This window comes from Psammomys obesus, unplaced genomic scaffold (assembly GCF_907164565.1).
Source record: "Psammomys obesus unplaced genomic scaffold, mPsaObe1.curated_primary_1811, whole genome shotgun sequence".
Lineage (NCBI taxonomy): Eukaryota > Metazoa > Chordata > Mammalia > Rodentia > Muridae > Psammomys > Psammomys obesus.
Window position 1 is genome coordinate 14110112 of NW_026596040.1, and position 15124 is coordinate 14125235.

At 39.0% G+C, this 15124-nt stretch overlaps 1 protein-coding gene and 1 long non-coding RNA gene across 2 annotated transcripts in view; one reads left to right on the top strand and one right to left on the bottom strand.

The window, feature by feature from the left end:
• Nucleotides 1-9541: 9541 nt before the first annotated feature.
• Nucleotides 9542-15124, top strand: part of LOC129688176 (uncharacterized) — an 8625-nt gene continuing 3042 nt past the window's right edge. Inside the window, exons 1-2 of the long non-coding RNA XR_008721867.1 lie at nucleotides 9542-9590; nucleotides 11097-11177. This is a non-coding gene — a long non-coding RNA (uncharacterized LOC129688176). The remainder of the gene's footprint in view (nucleotides 9591-11096; nucleotides 11178-15124) is intronic.
• Nucleotides 14019-15124, bottom strand: part of Lox (lysyl oxidase) — a 7369-nt gene continuing 6263 nt past the window's right edge. Inside the window, exons 5-6 of the mRNA XM_055622943.1 lie at nucleotides 14499-14594; nucleotides 14019-14138 (exon numbers count right to left, since the gene is read on the bottom strand). Of these exons, the coding sequence (XP_055478918.1) occupies nucleotides 14019-14138; nucleotides 14499-14594 (216 nt within the window). The remainder of the gene's footprint in view (nucleotides 14139-14498; nucleotides 14595-15124) is intronic.

The window sequence follows — 15124 nt, forward strand, 5'->3', positions numbered from 1 at the left end:
GAGACCCCCTCACTCTAGTCAGTAATGCACAAGGACATTTGCATTTCTTGATACGTATCATCATGTTATTCTCATCTCATTGATTACATTGAAAATTAATGCTATTAAAATTACTATTTGCAGTACTCAGTCTTCCTGTAAATTAACTAGTATATTTCTTTGTTCAACAAATAATGTGAGCTTTCTTCATATGAGCCCTATTCCAGGATTATACCCAAGTATATTATAAACGTGAACCTCTGCAAAGACTAGATATGGTTGCTAAGTGTGGTTTATGATCATAGCAAAAGATTTTGAATCTTATATCTAGTTAGCACATTAGAGGTATATTAATTCTCACATATTTACCTTGTGTTGTCTTTGCAATCTGAGCATCAGCTTAGCCTCTTGGAACCTTTTGATAATCAGGAAAGTCAAGAAAAATAATAATTTCTTCTTCAACGTTGTAAGAAGACAAGAGTCTAATGTGTGGAGTAAGTATGTATGTAAAGACACTTGGATATTTAATATTTACTCTACCTCAGATCTCTGTCATGAAGGTGCCACACTTCCCTTTAGCTAGTTCCGCAAACTATTGGCCTTGCTATTTCATGGGAGACTTTATTTGACAAAGATAGGCTTCTTATGCTACAGGAGAGCCTGACTTGGTACTTTTGGAATAACCTCAAATTGGCAATATGAAATTCAGAGAAGAGCCTGGAAGGCACGTAGGCAGCATGGGCACTCCAGTGAAGCAAGAATTATTTGTTGAGCACAACATCTAATGTGATTGCAGAAGAGCTGAGATGAAAGTATCGATTTTGAGTGAGGATCCAGAATATTCTCATGGGACCAATCTTGGATTGTCTTGGATTGTATTCATTCTTTTTTAAGCAAATTCAAATGACAGGAGTTTTTGAGGTTAGAGCACTCTCACTGGATAGGAGCTGCCAGGACATTGAGAAAGAAAGCCCCATGGGATTTCCTGTAGCTACGTTGTGCAACTCCATATGTGAGGAGAAAGAAAAAAAGAATGTGTACTTTTTCCATGCCTCTTTTAGAAGTATTCCTCTGAGGAAATGGTGAGGGCATTGGAGAGAGTACGGGCTTGTGGGTCTAACTGCTGTTAAGCATTCTCAAAATTAAAAATAATAACAGAGTAATTCCCTATGGCTTGAAAGGCATCTTTGGCCAGCTTGGGCCTTCAATAAACCTTAGCTAGTTTGTCTTTGAAGAGCAAGCTGCATAAGTTGGTTGAGAAGCCATACCGTGAGTCCTTTGCGTTCTGTCTTCCTAACCATATCCCCACTGAGCTGTGGACTGCAAGGCGTGATTAAGGCAGATATTAATACTCTTGGACTCAGTTACAGAAACATTCAGCGTGTGTGGGTAAACCTCATGTACTACCTGCCTCACCTCAGACCTTGCCATGAATAAGATTTCCTGTGCCCCAAATTTGAAAGGATGGTAAGAATATCACAGAGAACAGTGGGGGAACAGAGACAGAGCTGATTACTAGCTGATCTCACTCAAGCTTTCTGTTACCCTGAAGTCTCATCAAAACACGGCCATCTTGTTTTGGTTGTCTCTAAGCATTTCTTTTCTTTCTTATTGTACAGTTGGTCCACAGCCACTCCACAGGATCTGTGAATAGGGTGAATGCCGTGTAATAAGAAGAAGGAAAGAGCAAGACATAGACTAATGCATCTCTTCAGATAAACAATAGGAAAGGGTTGATAGAGCGGGGTCAGTGGGGGCAGTGAGCAATCAGAAGAGCAAAAGTTTAAAGTACCTCTTCTTCCTTTAAAATTCCTTCTTATCTCTTTAGATTGACCCTCATTTTTGAACCCCAGTGTGAATGGTTGAATGAGGAACCGAGGAACTGAGATCTGCTCTGACATGTAAGGATGGACTTCCTTTCTGCAATGCTCTAGTAAACATCAGTGAAACATGGAAAATGAGATGATAGCAACCAAACTATTTAGACCCGACAGTAAGAGAAGAACTTGATGGAGAAGAGGAAAAGAAGATGGAAGATACAGTATTTTAAGTCTGAGAACATGAGTTTTCTCTTAACAAAATCTATCTGACTGAGCAGATTAGAGAAAAAGGTTTTGAGCTGGGTTATAAAACTTGGATTTTATTGATCTTTTCACTAAACTCAGGCAAAGTGACTTGCTGGCATCAGAAGAATCTTATTTACTCCCTTCTGGGTGACAATTGTCCTGTCCCCCATTTTCTTTTTTTTTTTAATATTTTTTATTTTTTTATTAATTACACTTTATTCACTTTGTATCCCCCCATAAGCGCCTCCCTCCTCCCCTCCCAATCCCACCCTCCCTTCCCTTTCTGCATGCATGCCCCTCCCCAAGTCCACTGATAGGGGAGGTTCTCCTCTCCTTTCTGATCTTAGTCTATCAGATCTCATCAAGAGTGGCTGCATTGTCTTCTTCTGTGGCCTGGTAAGGCTGCTCCCCCCTCAGGGGGAGGTGATCAAAGAGCAGGCCAATCAGATTATGTCAGAGGCAGTCCCTCTTCCCATTACTATGTAACCCACTTGGACACTGAACTGCCATGGGCTACATCTGTGCAGGGGTTCTAGGTTATCTCCATGAATAGTCCTTGGTTGGAGTATGAGTCTCTGGGAAGTTCCCTGTGTTCAAATTTTCTTGTTCTGTTGCTCTCCTTGTGGAGTTCCTGTCCTCTCCAGCTCTTACTATTTCCCACTTACAGCCATGTGATTTGGGTGGAAACTACCAGCCTCTTACTTCACCCCATCTCTTTTGCTTTGGTGGTTACAAAAGCTAGAACACTTGACTCCATAACTGGACAGTCACAGAATCTAAACACATTGTGTCAGGTATTTCCATGAAACAGACCAAATCTACTAAAAACACCTTCTCTGGACCTTTCAAATTGAAGTCACAAATTAATGGTAATTTTTTTCTGGTTAACAAGCTGGGTGATGAATACCAAGACATTTAGGCACCAAGATCATTTGGTTCAATTTGTTTCTTTAAAAAATTGTGTGTGCGTGTGTGTGTATATATGTGTATATATTATGCATAATATGCAAGTACAGTTTGTTTAGTCCATTTAGTGCTACTTGTATGTCTATGATTTCAGGGCTGACTAAGTGGTACTGGATAACCAATTAGACAGTTCACTCCTGGGAAGACTATTCCTCTCATTCTCAGTACCCCCTGGTTGCTTATAGTTCTTTGACTAGGGTTGTAACCCCATGACATTTCCCTTTTCCAGGTTACCATGTCTATTGGTGTTGTGTTTGTTCAGGCCATGTATAGGCAGCCATATTTTTAAGGTATCACAGAGGAAGCTTCCAGCTGGGGCTGGAAGCCACATGATCATTTACTCTCTCCATTTTGATCAGGTGCAAGTTTCTGTAGTGGTCTCCTGTTGCAAAGATAGTTGGTTTTGTTGTTGTTCTTTGTTTTGTTTTTTTTGATGAAAAGTGAGTGCCACACTCATTTCTGAGTATAAGGATAAGCATTTAGACAGCAGTTGGGAATTATACTGCTTTGGCAAAGTGAGAGCTGTAGGCTCTCCGCTAAGATCCGTGGGTAGTTGGCTGTTTCTAATACCAGGCATGATTTCCCTCCTGTTGAGTGGGCTATCTATCTATCTATCTATCTATCTATCTATCTATCTATCTATCTATCTATTTAATATACATTGTTCTGCCTGCATGTATACCTTCATGCCAGAAGAGGGCACCTGATCTCACTATAGATGGTTGTGAGCCACCATGTGGTTCCTGGGAATTGAACTCAGGACCTTTGCCACCATGTGGTTCCTGAGAATTGAACTCAGGACCTTTTGGAAGACCAGTCAGTGCTCTTAACCTCTGAGCTATCTCTCCAGCCCGTGTTGAGTGGGTCTTAAGTCCCATTAGATAGCTGTTAGGTACCACCAAAACATATGTGCCTTTAGGGCTATCCTGCCATGTTAGTCATTGTTTTAGATCACAGGCTCACAGCTGGGTAGGACTGTTGTTTGCTTCTCTCTATGGGAAGCCTACATAGCACCGTCCAGTGTTGAAATAAGTATTACATGAGCATAAACACTGCAACCAACACCGAATGAACACTTCTTTTCGAGTGACTAAGGGACAACAAGTCTATGTAGTATCAGTGTGCTGGAGGGATGCCTGCTTCGTGTCCTGGCAAGAAGAAACAGGAATGCATGACATTTCACCATGCTACTGAGAATGGTGTATAATTTGAACCCTACGAGCCGTCTTTCTACGGAATTTCCCATTTGATATTTTTGGACCGTGAGTGACCACAAGTAACTGCAACCACAAAAAGTAAAACTAAGGATGTACATGCACACACCCTTCCAAGTCATTCACTCCAGTTTTTCTCTTCCCTGCCTCCGGTAATGACTACTAAACTTTACTTGAAACTCACTTAAACTGCACAGTTGCATGCAGTATAAAATAGTGAATTACAAAGTAAAGAGCCATGAAGAAAATTATTGGTTCACTGTGTAGGCCACTCACAGCTAAAATCTGAAGAAGAAGAAATTTTAATAGGGTACCAGAGCAGTCAAGTCATCTAGCAAATAGGAATGATTTATATTCCTTAAGGAGAAAGATAGTTTAAACAATGTTTATCTATATAATTTTAGGGTTCAAGACAAGTTGCAAATTGATAAGCTTCAGAAACCCATACCCACAGCTCAAATGCTGACATCACTGTGTATTTGTTTTAAGTAATTTATGTATGATTTTATATGTGTAATTAAAATTATTTAACATGTAGACTTCAACAGTCTTCTAAAACAAAACAGTAATGCGGGGTATGTGTTATAAAATACAAAACATCAAAAAAAAAAAAAAACCAAATTTGAAAAATGATGCTAGCAATGAAGTGGTGTCTTCATTGGAGGGCTTTGCAGAATTTTCTGTATAGCAATGCATACTAAAATCTCCACTGGAGAGAGAACATTTGCCAGACTTGGTTTGTTAAGAAATTCTTTTTGAGTTTGGCATCTTGTGAAACTGGAATTTCCATACTTGCATGTTCTGCATTCCCACACTCAATGAAATTCAGATGAACAATATTTGCAAAGTAAATGAGTCTGTACTGAATATGTACGACTCAGTTTTCTTGTCCTGATTCCCTAAATACTGCATGATAACTAGTGTTTAAATAGCATTTACATTGTATGATGTGTTAGCGGGCATGCCTGAGAGGAGGTGTGCCTTTGTTCCAGACCACTACCAGACTGCAAGTTCCTCAACAAGGTGAGTCATGTGTCTTGGTTTCTCTATTACAGTCTATGGAAAACGTATTATGTCTAAAGCACACATAACTTAAATTTTAAAATACTTTATTGCAGAAAAATATTCTAACCGTTATGTTAGTCTTGAATGGGTTGGAGATAAGTTTCATAGTAGAAGGTCCATGTTGATAGTTGCTGACTGATCCTGATGGAGCTTGCTGTAGATGAAGCTGATTGTAGAAATTTCTTAGGATAAGACAGCAGCGACATTTTACATATCACTTTACTTGGGTTTATGAGCAATTTCTTTGTAATAGGCCAAGCTATTTATGAAATAAATATCTACTATAAGAGCATTCATGAAATGGAATTACATCTGCTGCCGCTTATCAGTCGGATTCATTCTTTGTTGCCATCTCAACAATGTTAGCAGCATCTTCCCTAGCAGCAAGTATCATCCTAGGAATGAGCCTTGGATCATTCACCCTCTTCATCTGTTAATTTCTCACAATAAAATTGCTACGGTATAGTCACATCTCCAGATTTCTCTTCTTACTCTTGCTCTCTCTATTTCACTATCTGTCCTTTCACTGAAGCTTTGAGCTCTTGGGAATCACTCGAAAAGACTGAAATCAACTTTTTTCAAAATCCTGCTCAGATTATTCTGACCTCTCATGTCCCTAGGTTGACCTCCTCCTCAACATGCCCTTAATGGCATCCAGGGTTGCCAAAGTGTTTCCGAAGATTTTCATTTTGTACAGGGCCTTTGGATGAGTCAATGCCTATAGCAATGAGAGATTCACAAATTACACTTAAATAATGAGACTTAAACATTGAAATGCTTTCTTGATCCATGAGCTGCAGAATGGATGATGTGCTCCCAAGCACAAAAACAATCTCAACATATCTTGTTGTTCTGAATGACTCTTGAGTGACCAGGTGTGTTGCTAGGGTTGGGGGGAGTGACATTTTTGAACAAATTTTTGTTTCTGAGATCTAGGTGGATTTAATATATTAGATAAGTCATACTTTGAACAGATGCACTGTCACCTAGAGTTTGTTCATCCATTTATGGAGTATAAGGCTCTAGGATTTTCAGAATGGTAAATGCTCATAGGTAAATGTTTCAGTTTCAAGACAAAAGCTGCATTACCTCCCACAGCAAGAGCACCATTGATTATTTGGTGTTTCTAAGCCAGTCATTCAGTCATCTTCCTGCCCCCTGCCTTTCAAAGTCTTAGACGGCATCTTCCTGTATAAGGTTTGTTTGTTTGTTGTCTAGATGGAAAATCTGTTGCTACTGTAGCCACTTACATCAGTGAGCTTGGGTGGTCTACACAGGTTATTGCTGCTTCTACACCATTACTTCCTGTCTGGACTTGTGCTTAGTGTTACAGAAACATTGTCTACTCTTAAACCTCATAGGCCAACCTTTAGCAGCTACAAACCTACCTTCTGTGGCTTACTCAACTCTCTAAAGACTTGGACTTGACCTGAAGGTCTCTCTCTCTCTCTCTCTCTCTCTCTCTCTCTGAAGACTAGCTTTTATAGGACCAGAAGGCACCATGCAAGCTTCCAAGGGAGGGAAGTACTACTGTGCTGTGGTGGCTATAAAACACAGCAACCATCGTGGCAGTAACCATTAGCTTCCACTTAACAAGAAAGGAACCATTCCTTCTACTGGAAACCTAGCTAACTGCTTGGAGCTAGTAAAGTCATGGATCTTGAAGAATTACAACTGTCATTTTTACCAAGCCAGCACTATTTCTAACTACAGGCTAAATATTTATCCTTAGACCCACCGCTAAGTATAGTTTTTGCCCATCATCAAAGAGATGCTTTACATCAGATGGGGACAATTACAGAAAACCACAGCTGCCCAAAAGCAGAGAGGAGACCCTGTGGTACCCAGTCACAACTGATAGATCTACAGCACAATTCCTACAACACCTAACGCTCAGGGATCACTGTGAAAGAGGGGCTGGAAAAAATGTAAGAGCCAGAGGAACAGGAAGTTTTCTTTAAGGTGGTGTCTCCTAGAAATGTCAGAGATGCCACACCCAATTAAGTTTCATCAGTGTGGCTGACTAAACAAGACCTGAACAATGCAAACACCAATGGACATGCTAACATGGAAGGGGGGAAAGCTTGTGGGGGAGGGGTGTCCAGATTTTAGCTAGAGAACAGATGGGGATGCTGAGAATGGAGGAATGATATTCCACAGGGAAAAGCTTCCCAACTGGTTATCCAATACCAAGTGCTCAGCTCTGAGGTTATATATATACAGGTAACATTATAGCAACTGAGACAGTTGTATTTCTGTACTTGGGAGTCTGTGTACATGTGTGTCTGTGTGTCACACTATCAATCATCAAAGAAAAAAAAGAAGACCATGAATTTGAGAGAGGAGAAGTGATACAATGGAGGGTGGAAAGGAAAAGGGGAAATGATGTAATTATATTCTAATTAAAAATAGAAATTATTATAAAAAGGCACTTAAACAAGGATATAAACCATATGCATGGCTTTAATGTTTTAACCACAAGTGAAATTAAAATCATTTATTTGTAGGTAACAGCAAATGACCACTTTAGACACTTGAAATCATTTACTCAAGGCATTCTTTTATGTACTTATGAAGTTACAGCGTATAAGAAAAAGAGTGTGAGAATGCAATATAAAGCCTGTGTCTGGGCATTTAAAATAAACGTTCCTTAAACAAGTTACAAGTGTTTTACAAATAACAATTCAGAAAAAAACTGGGAGAAACTAAAACTTTATTATAGACAATTTAACACCAAATGACATGTCACCTAGTATGAAGTTATATATTAAATGTCTGTATCCCATGAGCTAAGACTTAATGCATTTTATATTCAAGTTAAGATAATTCAGCACCGTTTGAACTTAAAGGCTAACAATATTTGTGCCCAAAATTGGGCTAGAACTTTGGGTAACTGAAAATGAAATTTAAATTGTTGATTTTTTAAAATATTGTATATGTGAATTCACAAATGAAAAGTACATAAAGTGCGTAATTTTATTAATATACTATTAGAAAATTTATTTCTAAAACATTTTCTGATAAGGAGTTCAGTATTTTCATAAAATCTTCTGAGGATTAATGATCAATGGGGAGAGAATTTTAGTGAACTATGTCTTGTTTAAATTCTGAACATAAGGAATAATGTTCACATAGGTTTCTAACATTCAAACCTTAAGGAACAGCACACCACTGTTACAAAGAATGCCTAGAAAATAATTAGATGGAAACTGTAAGTTAAATTATTATTATACGAAATTTGAAGAACAAAACTAGGCAAGATAGGGCATGGTCCCGCTGGAGATGGAGTCTGCGGTCTCAGTATTATGGTACTACATAGAAGGCAAAGATTAGACTTGACTATGCTGCTTTCCCTTTTCTTTCACAGCCTTTCTCAGTGTAAAAACCAGTTGTATTTTTCCAGTCTTGGATGATCTTTGTATCATTCTCATTTCTCATTTTTAAACGTTTAGAGTTTGGATAGACTAGCTTGTGACTGTTATTACTCTGCAGCATCTAATTATCAATGATCTTGTTAGTCATTTGGAAAGCTAAGCTGCCCAAGAGTCAAAAAATAGCAAGTGCTAAGTCATTATTTAAAGTCACTTAAAGCTTTAAAATTGTAGAAAGAAAAAAAAAATGTTTACAAATAAACAGCTACCTAATTAAAAAAAACAACCAAAAAGCCCAAATTACATTTAAAAGGCAGACATTTCATGGGTTTGAAACATTTTAATTATTAGAAATACAGACAAGTATACAATTAATAACTTTTAACTTAATTATTGAAAAATAAAATATGGCCACGGCAAATAGTAGTGTTTAAATTTGAAATTCTATAGAGATACTTTTAGCAGTTAAACATGAAATAAGGTAAGCCCGATTTTTATATTTACTAAGAGCAGGGACAGTCATTTTATTTCCCAATGTCTATCAGGTAAATACTTGGCTTATACTGTCCCTCACACAGTGATGAGTGAAGAGATAAAGGTCACATTGAAATTAATACCCTATATATCTTAAAGCCATATTATTAGCCTACTTTTTTTTAATAGAGTTAAAGAATCTTAGAAAGGCAAGATGTTAAATCTACGATGCCAGTCTGGCTCAGTATTAATACTGACAGTAGTTTTTGTTTTCTTTTTAAAAGCACGCATATTAAAATATCTCTATTTTATAATTTTAGAATGATTATAATTTGAAAGGATTGTTCTACGGCCTTAAACCTGAAAAGCCATCTAAGGCAAAGAGGTACATCAAAGAAGCAATTCCATCGATCAGATACCAGCTCAGTTAAAATTCTGTCTGTATTCGCTCATGGGTAAGTGTGTGTTCAAGCAGATAAAAATCACGTGTACCGCTCTACCCTCCCCTAGAGATGGCCCATCTCTGCTCCCTCTGGCTGCTCTGCAGCAGTGAGAACAGTATGGTGGTTAGTAACTGTTGCCCTTACAACTCTAAAGACGGGATTCCAGCTCATTTAGAAAGGTCTACCTGACAGGTTCTGGCACAGGAGATACATTACTTGGGATTACAGTGCTGGTTAATGAAGGAAAACTTCAGCGTAAGCACCAGGAACTCAAAAGTCTAACTTGATTTCTTTCTGCACCTTCTGAATTTAAGAGTCTCCGAATTCCACTGCTGCACACAGTTTCACAGTTTGAAGTAAGGTCACAGCGGTCGTGTTGTGGCACACAGTCCTTGTTTTTGCAGAATGTACCTGCTTCCCTCTTGTTCGCCAACCTCTCAAGTATGCAATGCTATGTGCTTCTCTAATTTGGGCTGTATTTTGTAAATACACGAAAACATGTACACCCAATTCCTGGAGATTTTAGAATGATGGTCCTGTGTTGCACACAGCAGGTCATCTATTATGGATAATTTCTTTTTTTTTTTTATTCCCTTTAATAGCTGAACATTTCAGATGTCTAGCAGAATTGAGAAGAATCTGAAAAGGCTTTCCAGTATTTTTTGCAGTATTTGAAAGATGGTTGTGATGTTAGAGATTCGTTGTGTAATTTCTGTGTCAGCAGTGACTTAATTTTAGTTGACAGTAAAATATGCTGCAGGGCACATCAGCTCTACATATGTCGTACCTGTCGTCAGGATGTTTGCTGCTGTGAAGACTGCCACAGTAGACATTTCTGTCCACAGAAAAACTAAGTGTAAAGGGGAATATTAACAAATATCAGACAGGAATTTGAAATTACCTAACTCATTCCAAAACAGAAGCTGACTCGGAGTGAAATTAAGCACTTGACAGAAGGAAAATCATCTAGCAATTTTAAAATGTAAACATAATTTTATATAGGGATGTAACTATCTGAATACATATATCGCCATCTCTCTGCTATAGAGTATTATCTCATGACAATAATAGTAATTCCTCAGCACCAAGTGTATTCATTTCCGTTTACACAGTAGGCACATCTTTTTAAAATGAATCTAGTTGAGGCAAATGTAAGCTCTTTGTTGTTTCATTGGTTTCTACACTTTAGAAAATATTCAGTTCAAATTATGGCTCCTTCATTAAAATATCATTTTCTCTTTTACACTATAATTTTGAGAGAAGATAAGAAATTCAGAGTTCTTTGAAAGGGCCAAGTAAGCACCTACAGAATTGAAACACCATCAATCCATAAAACAACATGAATAAGTATTTAAATTTTCCCAAATAATGCTGATTTAAACATGAAAAATCCAGTTATGTGATTTGTTATGAAAGAGTCCAAACAAAACTTTCTTTGTTGTTTTCCATTTGCCTTTTAAAATATGTAAGTCTTTCCTACTTAAGCTAATGTATGTTTTTCATTTTTCCAAACACCAGGTACTGCTTTATCCACTGGGCGTTGGGCTTGCTTTCTAATACCTGGATTAAGAGAACACAATGGGACAAGTTATTAGCAAGGTACTATCATGAATGAGCTCAATGAATAACATTTTAGTCGGCCTTTTCAAAACTTGGTGTAGCAATTTTCCTCTGCCTCAGCAACAGTCCCCTTGTAAAATTACTATTAGAACATGATTTAATAGTGATTTGGAGGAAAAGAATATGTCAATAGTATGAAGTGCATGCCTGATTCCACAGAATGGATGTTTAAAAGGAAAAACAAACAAACAAACAAATCAAACATTCAAACAGGGAAAAGTCAAGCAGGACTTATGGAGCCAGGTGAGCTCATTCTATGAGACAAGAAAGAGTGGTGCAAACACCAGGAGGCGTAGTCATGGCTTCTGCACCATCTTGCATTTTTCCTTATCTGCATGCTTCTGGGTACAGAATGATACATGGGCATCATAATGCAATGGGCAGAGATAAGAACAGAGACCATGAATTAAGTATTGTTATGTTGAAATATTGATCATTGATCATCATACAAGGAAGAATGCACTTGGGTCCAAATCATAAACTGCCAGTCTCTAAATGGCAATTTGTGTCAGAAGAAAGGCCAGCTCTAGCATTGAAGACGTAGAAAGTGTCACGCCATCTCGGGAGACTGAGGGAACATACCAAATTATTGGGTGGATTTTTCATTCCCCCAGAATGGTTTAAAATATCTGACTAGCATGAAAAATAAACCGTACTAAACTAACAGGGACATGTCATTAGAGTTAGGGGGAAAAAAGCCAATAATGACAGCATGAGGTCACACACACATAGCCATCAGACTATCCACATAGCTTCAGGTGCACTGCACTCCCCGCTCAAAAGGCGTCAGGTTTTTCAGGACCTCCAGAGAGAAGCTGATGGGATCACAGCCGACAAACCCAGCTGGAAGCTCCCTTTGCAAACACTGCCTGAAATTCACTCCTGCCAGTTGCCCAGGACTCTGGCTCCTACAGGCATGCTCTTCCTCAGCTCTGTTTTTGTCCTTGTGAGCACTCAAGGCCAAATTCAAGTGCTGTGATAAGTTCACTCTCCAATGTTGGTCTGAGGAAATCTCTCTTTCCTTTGAACTTGGAAGTGAAAGTCAGAATGTAAGAGGCGAGTATGACTGTGCTTGAGGTGAGCAGTTATCCTCGTCTCGGTGTGTATTTCTCACTCATAGGTTAATGATGGTGTTTATTTCATTAAAAATAATTAGCTACCGTTAGCTTTATATTTCCAGCTGACTAGTACTGTTAAAACTCCATCTCAATAGCATTTACCACCAAGTTGCAGTCGTTGATAACTGATAAATTGAAAATAATCAGTGCTGGGCAGGTGGCCACAGTGGGAATCCCAATTTCACAGTAATAGACTCAAATTAATGGGTTCAAATGATTCAAAGAAAACAGCACTCTATGGAAGAGAAGTCAGCATTGCAGGCCTGTTCCTAGCACGAAGTCAGTAGTTGTACCTGGATATTACCAGACAGAGCAGAGGACCTTCTGATCCTGGTTGTTTACCCTCTGATGCTTTAAATGGCACATCTCTGCTATATCTGTGTCTGAGCCTGTCTACTCAATTCTATGTTTCTTGAGAGAGAAAGCAATTCTTCTTTGAAGTGTTGAGTGGGAGGCTGTAGATGGTAGGTTTCTCCCTGGCTGTTTGTACACAGTGTGAACAAGCAATTAGATCCTGGCCACTTTAGGGTAGGAAAGGATATAAACATTAAAACCGAGGGAGTTGCTACAGTAAGTCTACAAGGTAGCCATTCTACCCATCTTTATATTGCTTCCTGATACCAGGATAGGACCGGAAATATAGTGTCAAGCGAGAGGAAGTAAATCAATGAGAATGGGTTAATAATAAATACATAACGTAAAAAAAATCAACTAACTTAATTTTTAAGATAAATTATTTTAGATAATGGGGCCTCCATCTATGCTGAGACTAACTTCATGATTAATAGACCAATGACCCAATCAGGCTTTCTGTGCTGTGGACATAATTCAGAAGAGTGTGCTTTTTTCAGTATTAGCTGTTTACTGTCATGAACCTGATTTATTTCTAATAACATAGTGCTTGCAAAGTACAGACGGACTCTGTTCCTTTAACAAGGAAAGGGTCCTCTGTGAGGGAAGCATGGCCCCCTTAAGCTGCCAGTATGTCTCCAGTCTCAGTGCAGAGCTGATGCATGCTCAGTCACTGCAGTGGCCTTCTTACCACTGGGAAGGAACAACGCATGGACCATGAAGCAGGCGCAGCTGGAATGGGGCAAGACAGGGAACAAGCAGGCAAACCTGTACTACTTTGCTTTTCATCGAAGAACTTCTACTTAATACTTACGTACTGAGATCCCTCCTAAGACTCAAAAGCTGGTTTCACACAAGTAAGGGCTTTATAGAAGACACACACACACACACACACACACACACACACACACACACACACACACTCAGGTTGCATCCAGTACATGAAAGCGTACCTTGAAGAGTACTTTGTTAATTCTTTGCATCCTTGTCAGGGGGCATTGGGAAAGGAGAGGAAAGGCAATGGCCGTGGCTCATACAAGCCCACGTACACTGCGTAGCGAGCAGTAGGATGAACTGGGCAGCCACAGAACTCTCCATCTAAACACTGCATCCTAGATCTCGTCTTGAAAACCATGCTGTAGCATGATTAAAGCATTACTGCATCTTCATTCTCTGGTGTTGTAGAAACTAACAGCACGGACCTTACGTTTTCCTTGTTAACGAGGAAGTTACGGTGGTAATGTGGCTGTACAAGGTCAGGGGACAAACCTGGAAGCACGTCCCGGCCTTTCAGCTACGATCAAGTAAGGAGCTCCTTGGGAAGAAAATTACTCGGCTTGCCAAATAATACTCACGGTGAAATTGTGCAGCCCGAGGCATAGGCATGATGTCCTGTGTAGCGAATGTCACAGCGCACAACATTGTTACTGTAATCTGATTCAGGCACCAGGTAGCTGGGGTTTACACTGACCTGAACAACGGAAATAACACGGTGTGAATGATTTCATACTCACTCTATGCTGTTATTTCCTCCTGTTTCTATACAGAGTCTGTGGTGAAATTGCTAACAAGGGACTCAGCTAAATCAAGGGGGGAAAAAAAGGAAGAAGTTAAGGTAAAACAGGTAGCTAAACACAGCAGATTTGTTACAAATGGAAGTTGTGTAAATTTCCCAAAACTTTTTTTTTTTTAAATCGTACCCGGGATTGCTTAAAAATTGTTCTGAAGAGTGTTTAATTACTTTCGAGCACATGGCTATTTACTATTTGAATCCAGAAGAAGGAAGTGTATTGGATTACAATGGCAAATGCCATGCATTCCAAGCCCCTACCTTTAGGATGTAGTTTCCAGGCTGTACATCTGTAATATCAATCCACTGACAGTCTATGTCTGCTGCGTAGGTATCATAACACCCGGGGCTCAATCCCTGAAGCCAGCAAGAATGGGAGAATTATAGTGTGTCGCCACGCTGAGTTTTATAGAAATTATGATGCTATTTGTTAATAAAGCCTTGAGTTGGTATCTGCCAGAATTTGTCACAAAAACCATAGCACATCTTGCCCAGTCTTAAATCTAGTTATTTAAAAGCTGCAAGTCTGCAATATGAATTAAAGGGCCTTACTTTTGAAGTCACCCGTGGAAGAACAGTCTTAACAAATTAGGCCTCCACCACAATTCCAGAGTAGCACATTAGGAAAGGTCTCATTGTAATTTAGTTCCAGTGTCCTATCCATGAAACTCCCTGCAATGACCTTCCTATATGCTGTGTGTCCATGGTATTTTGTCCTTTGGAGCTTTGCAGCATTCATCCACTTCTGCTCCATATTGTGATCTTATTATAGAAACTCCTCAAGAGTAGGTAGAGTCTAGCGGCATCCTTGAATAGCTAACATCTATTCAAAACCATAGGTAGATAGATAGATAGATAGATAGATAGATAGATAGATAGATAGATAG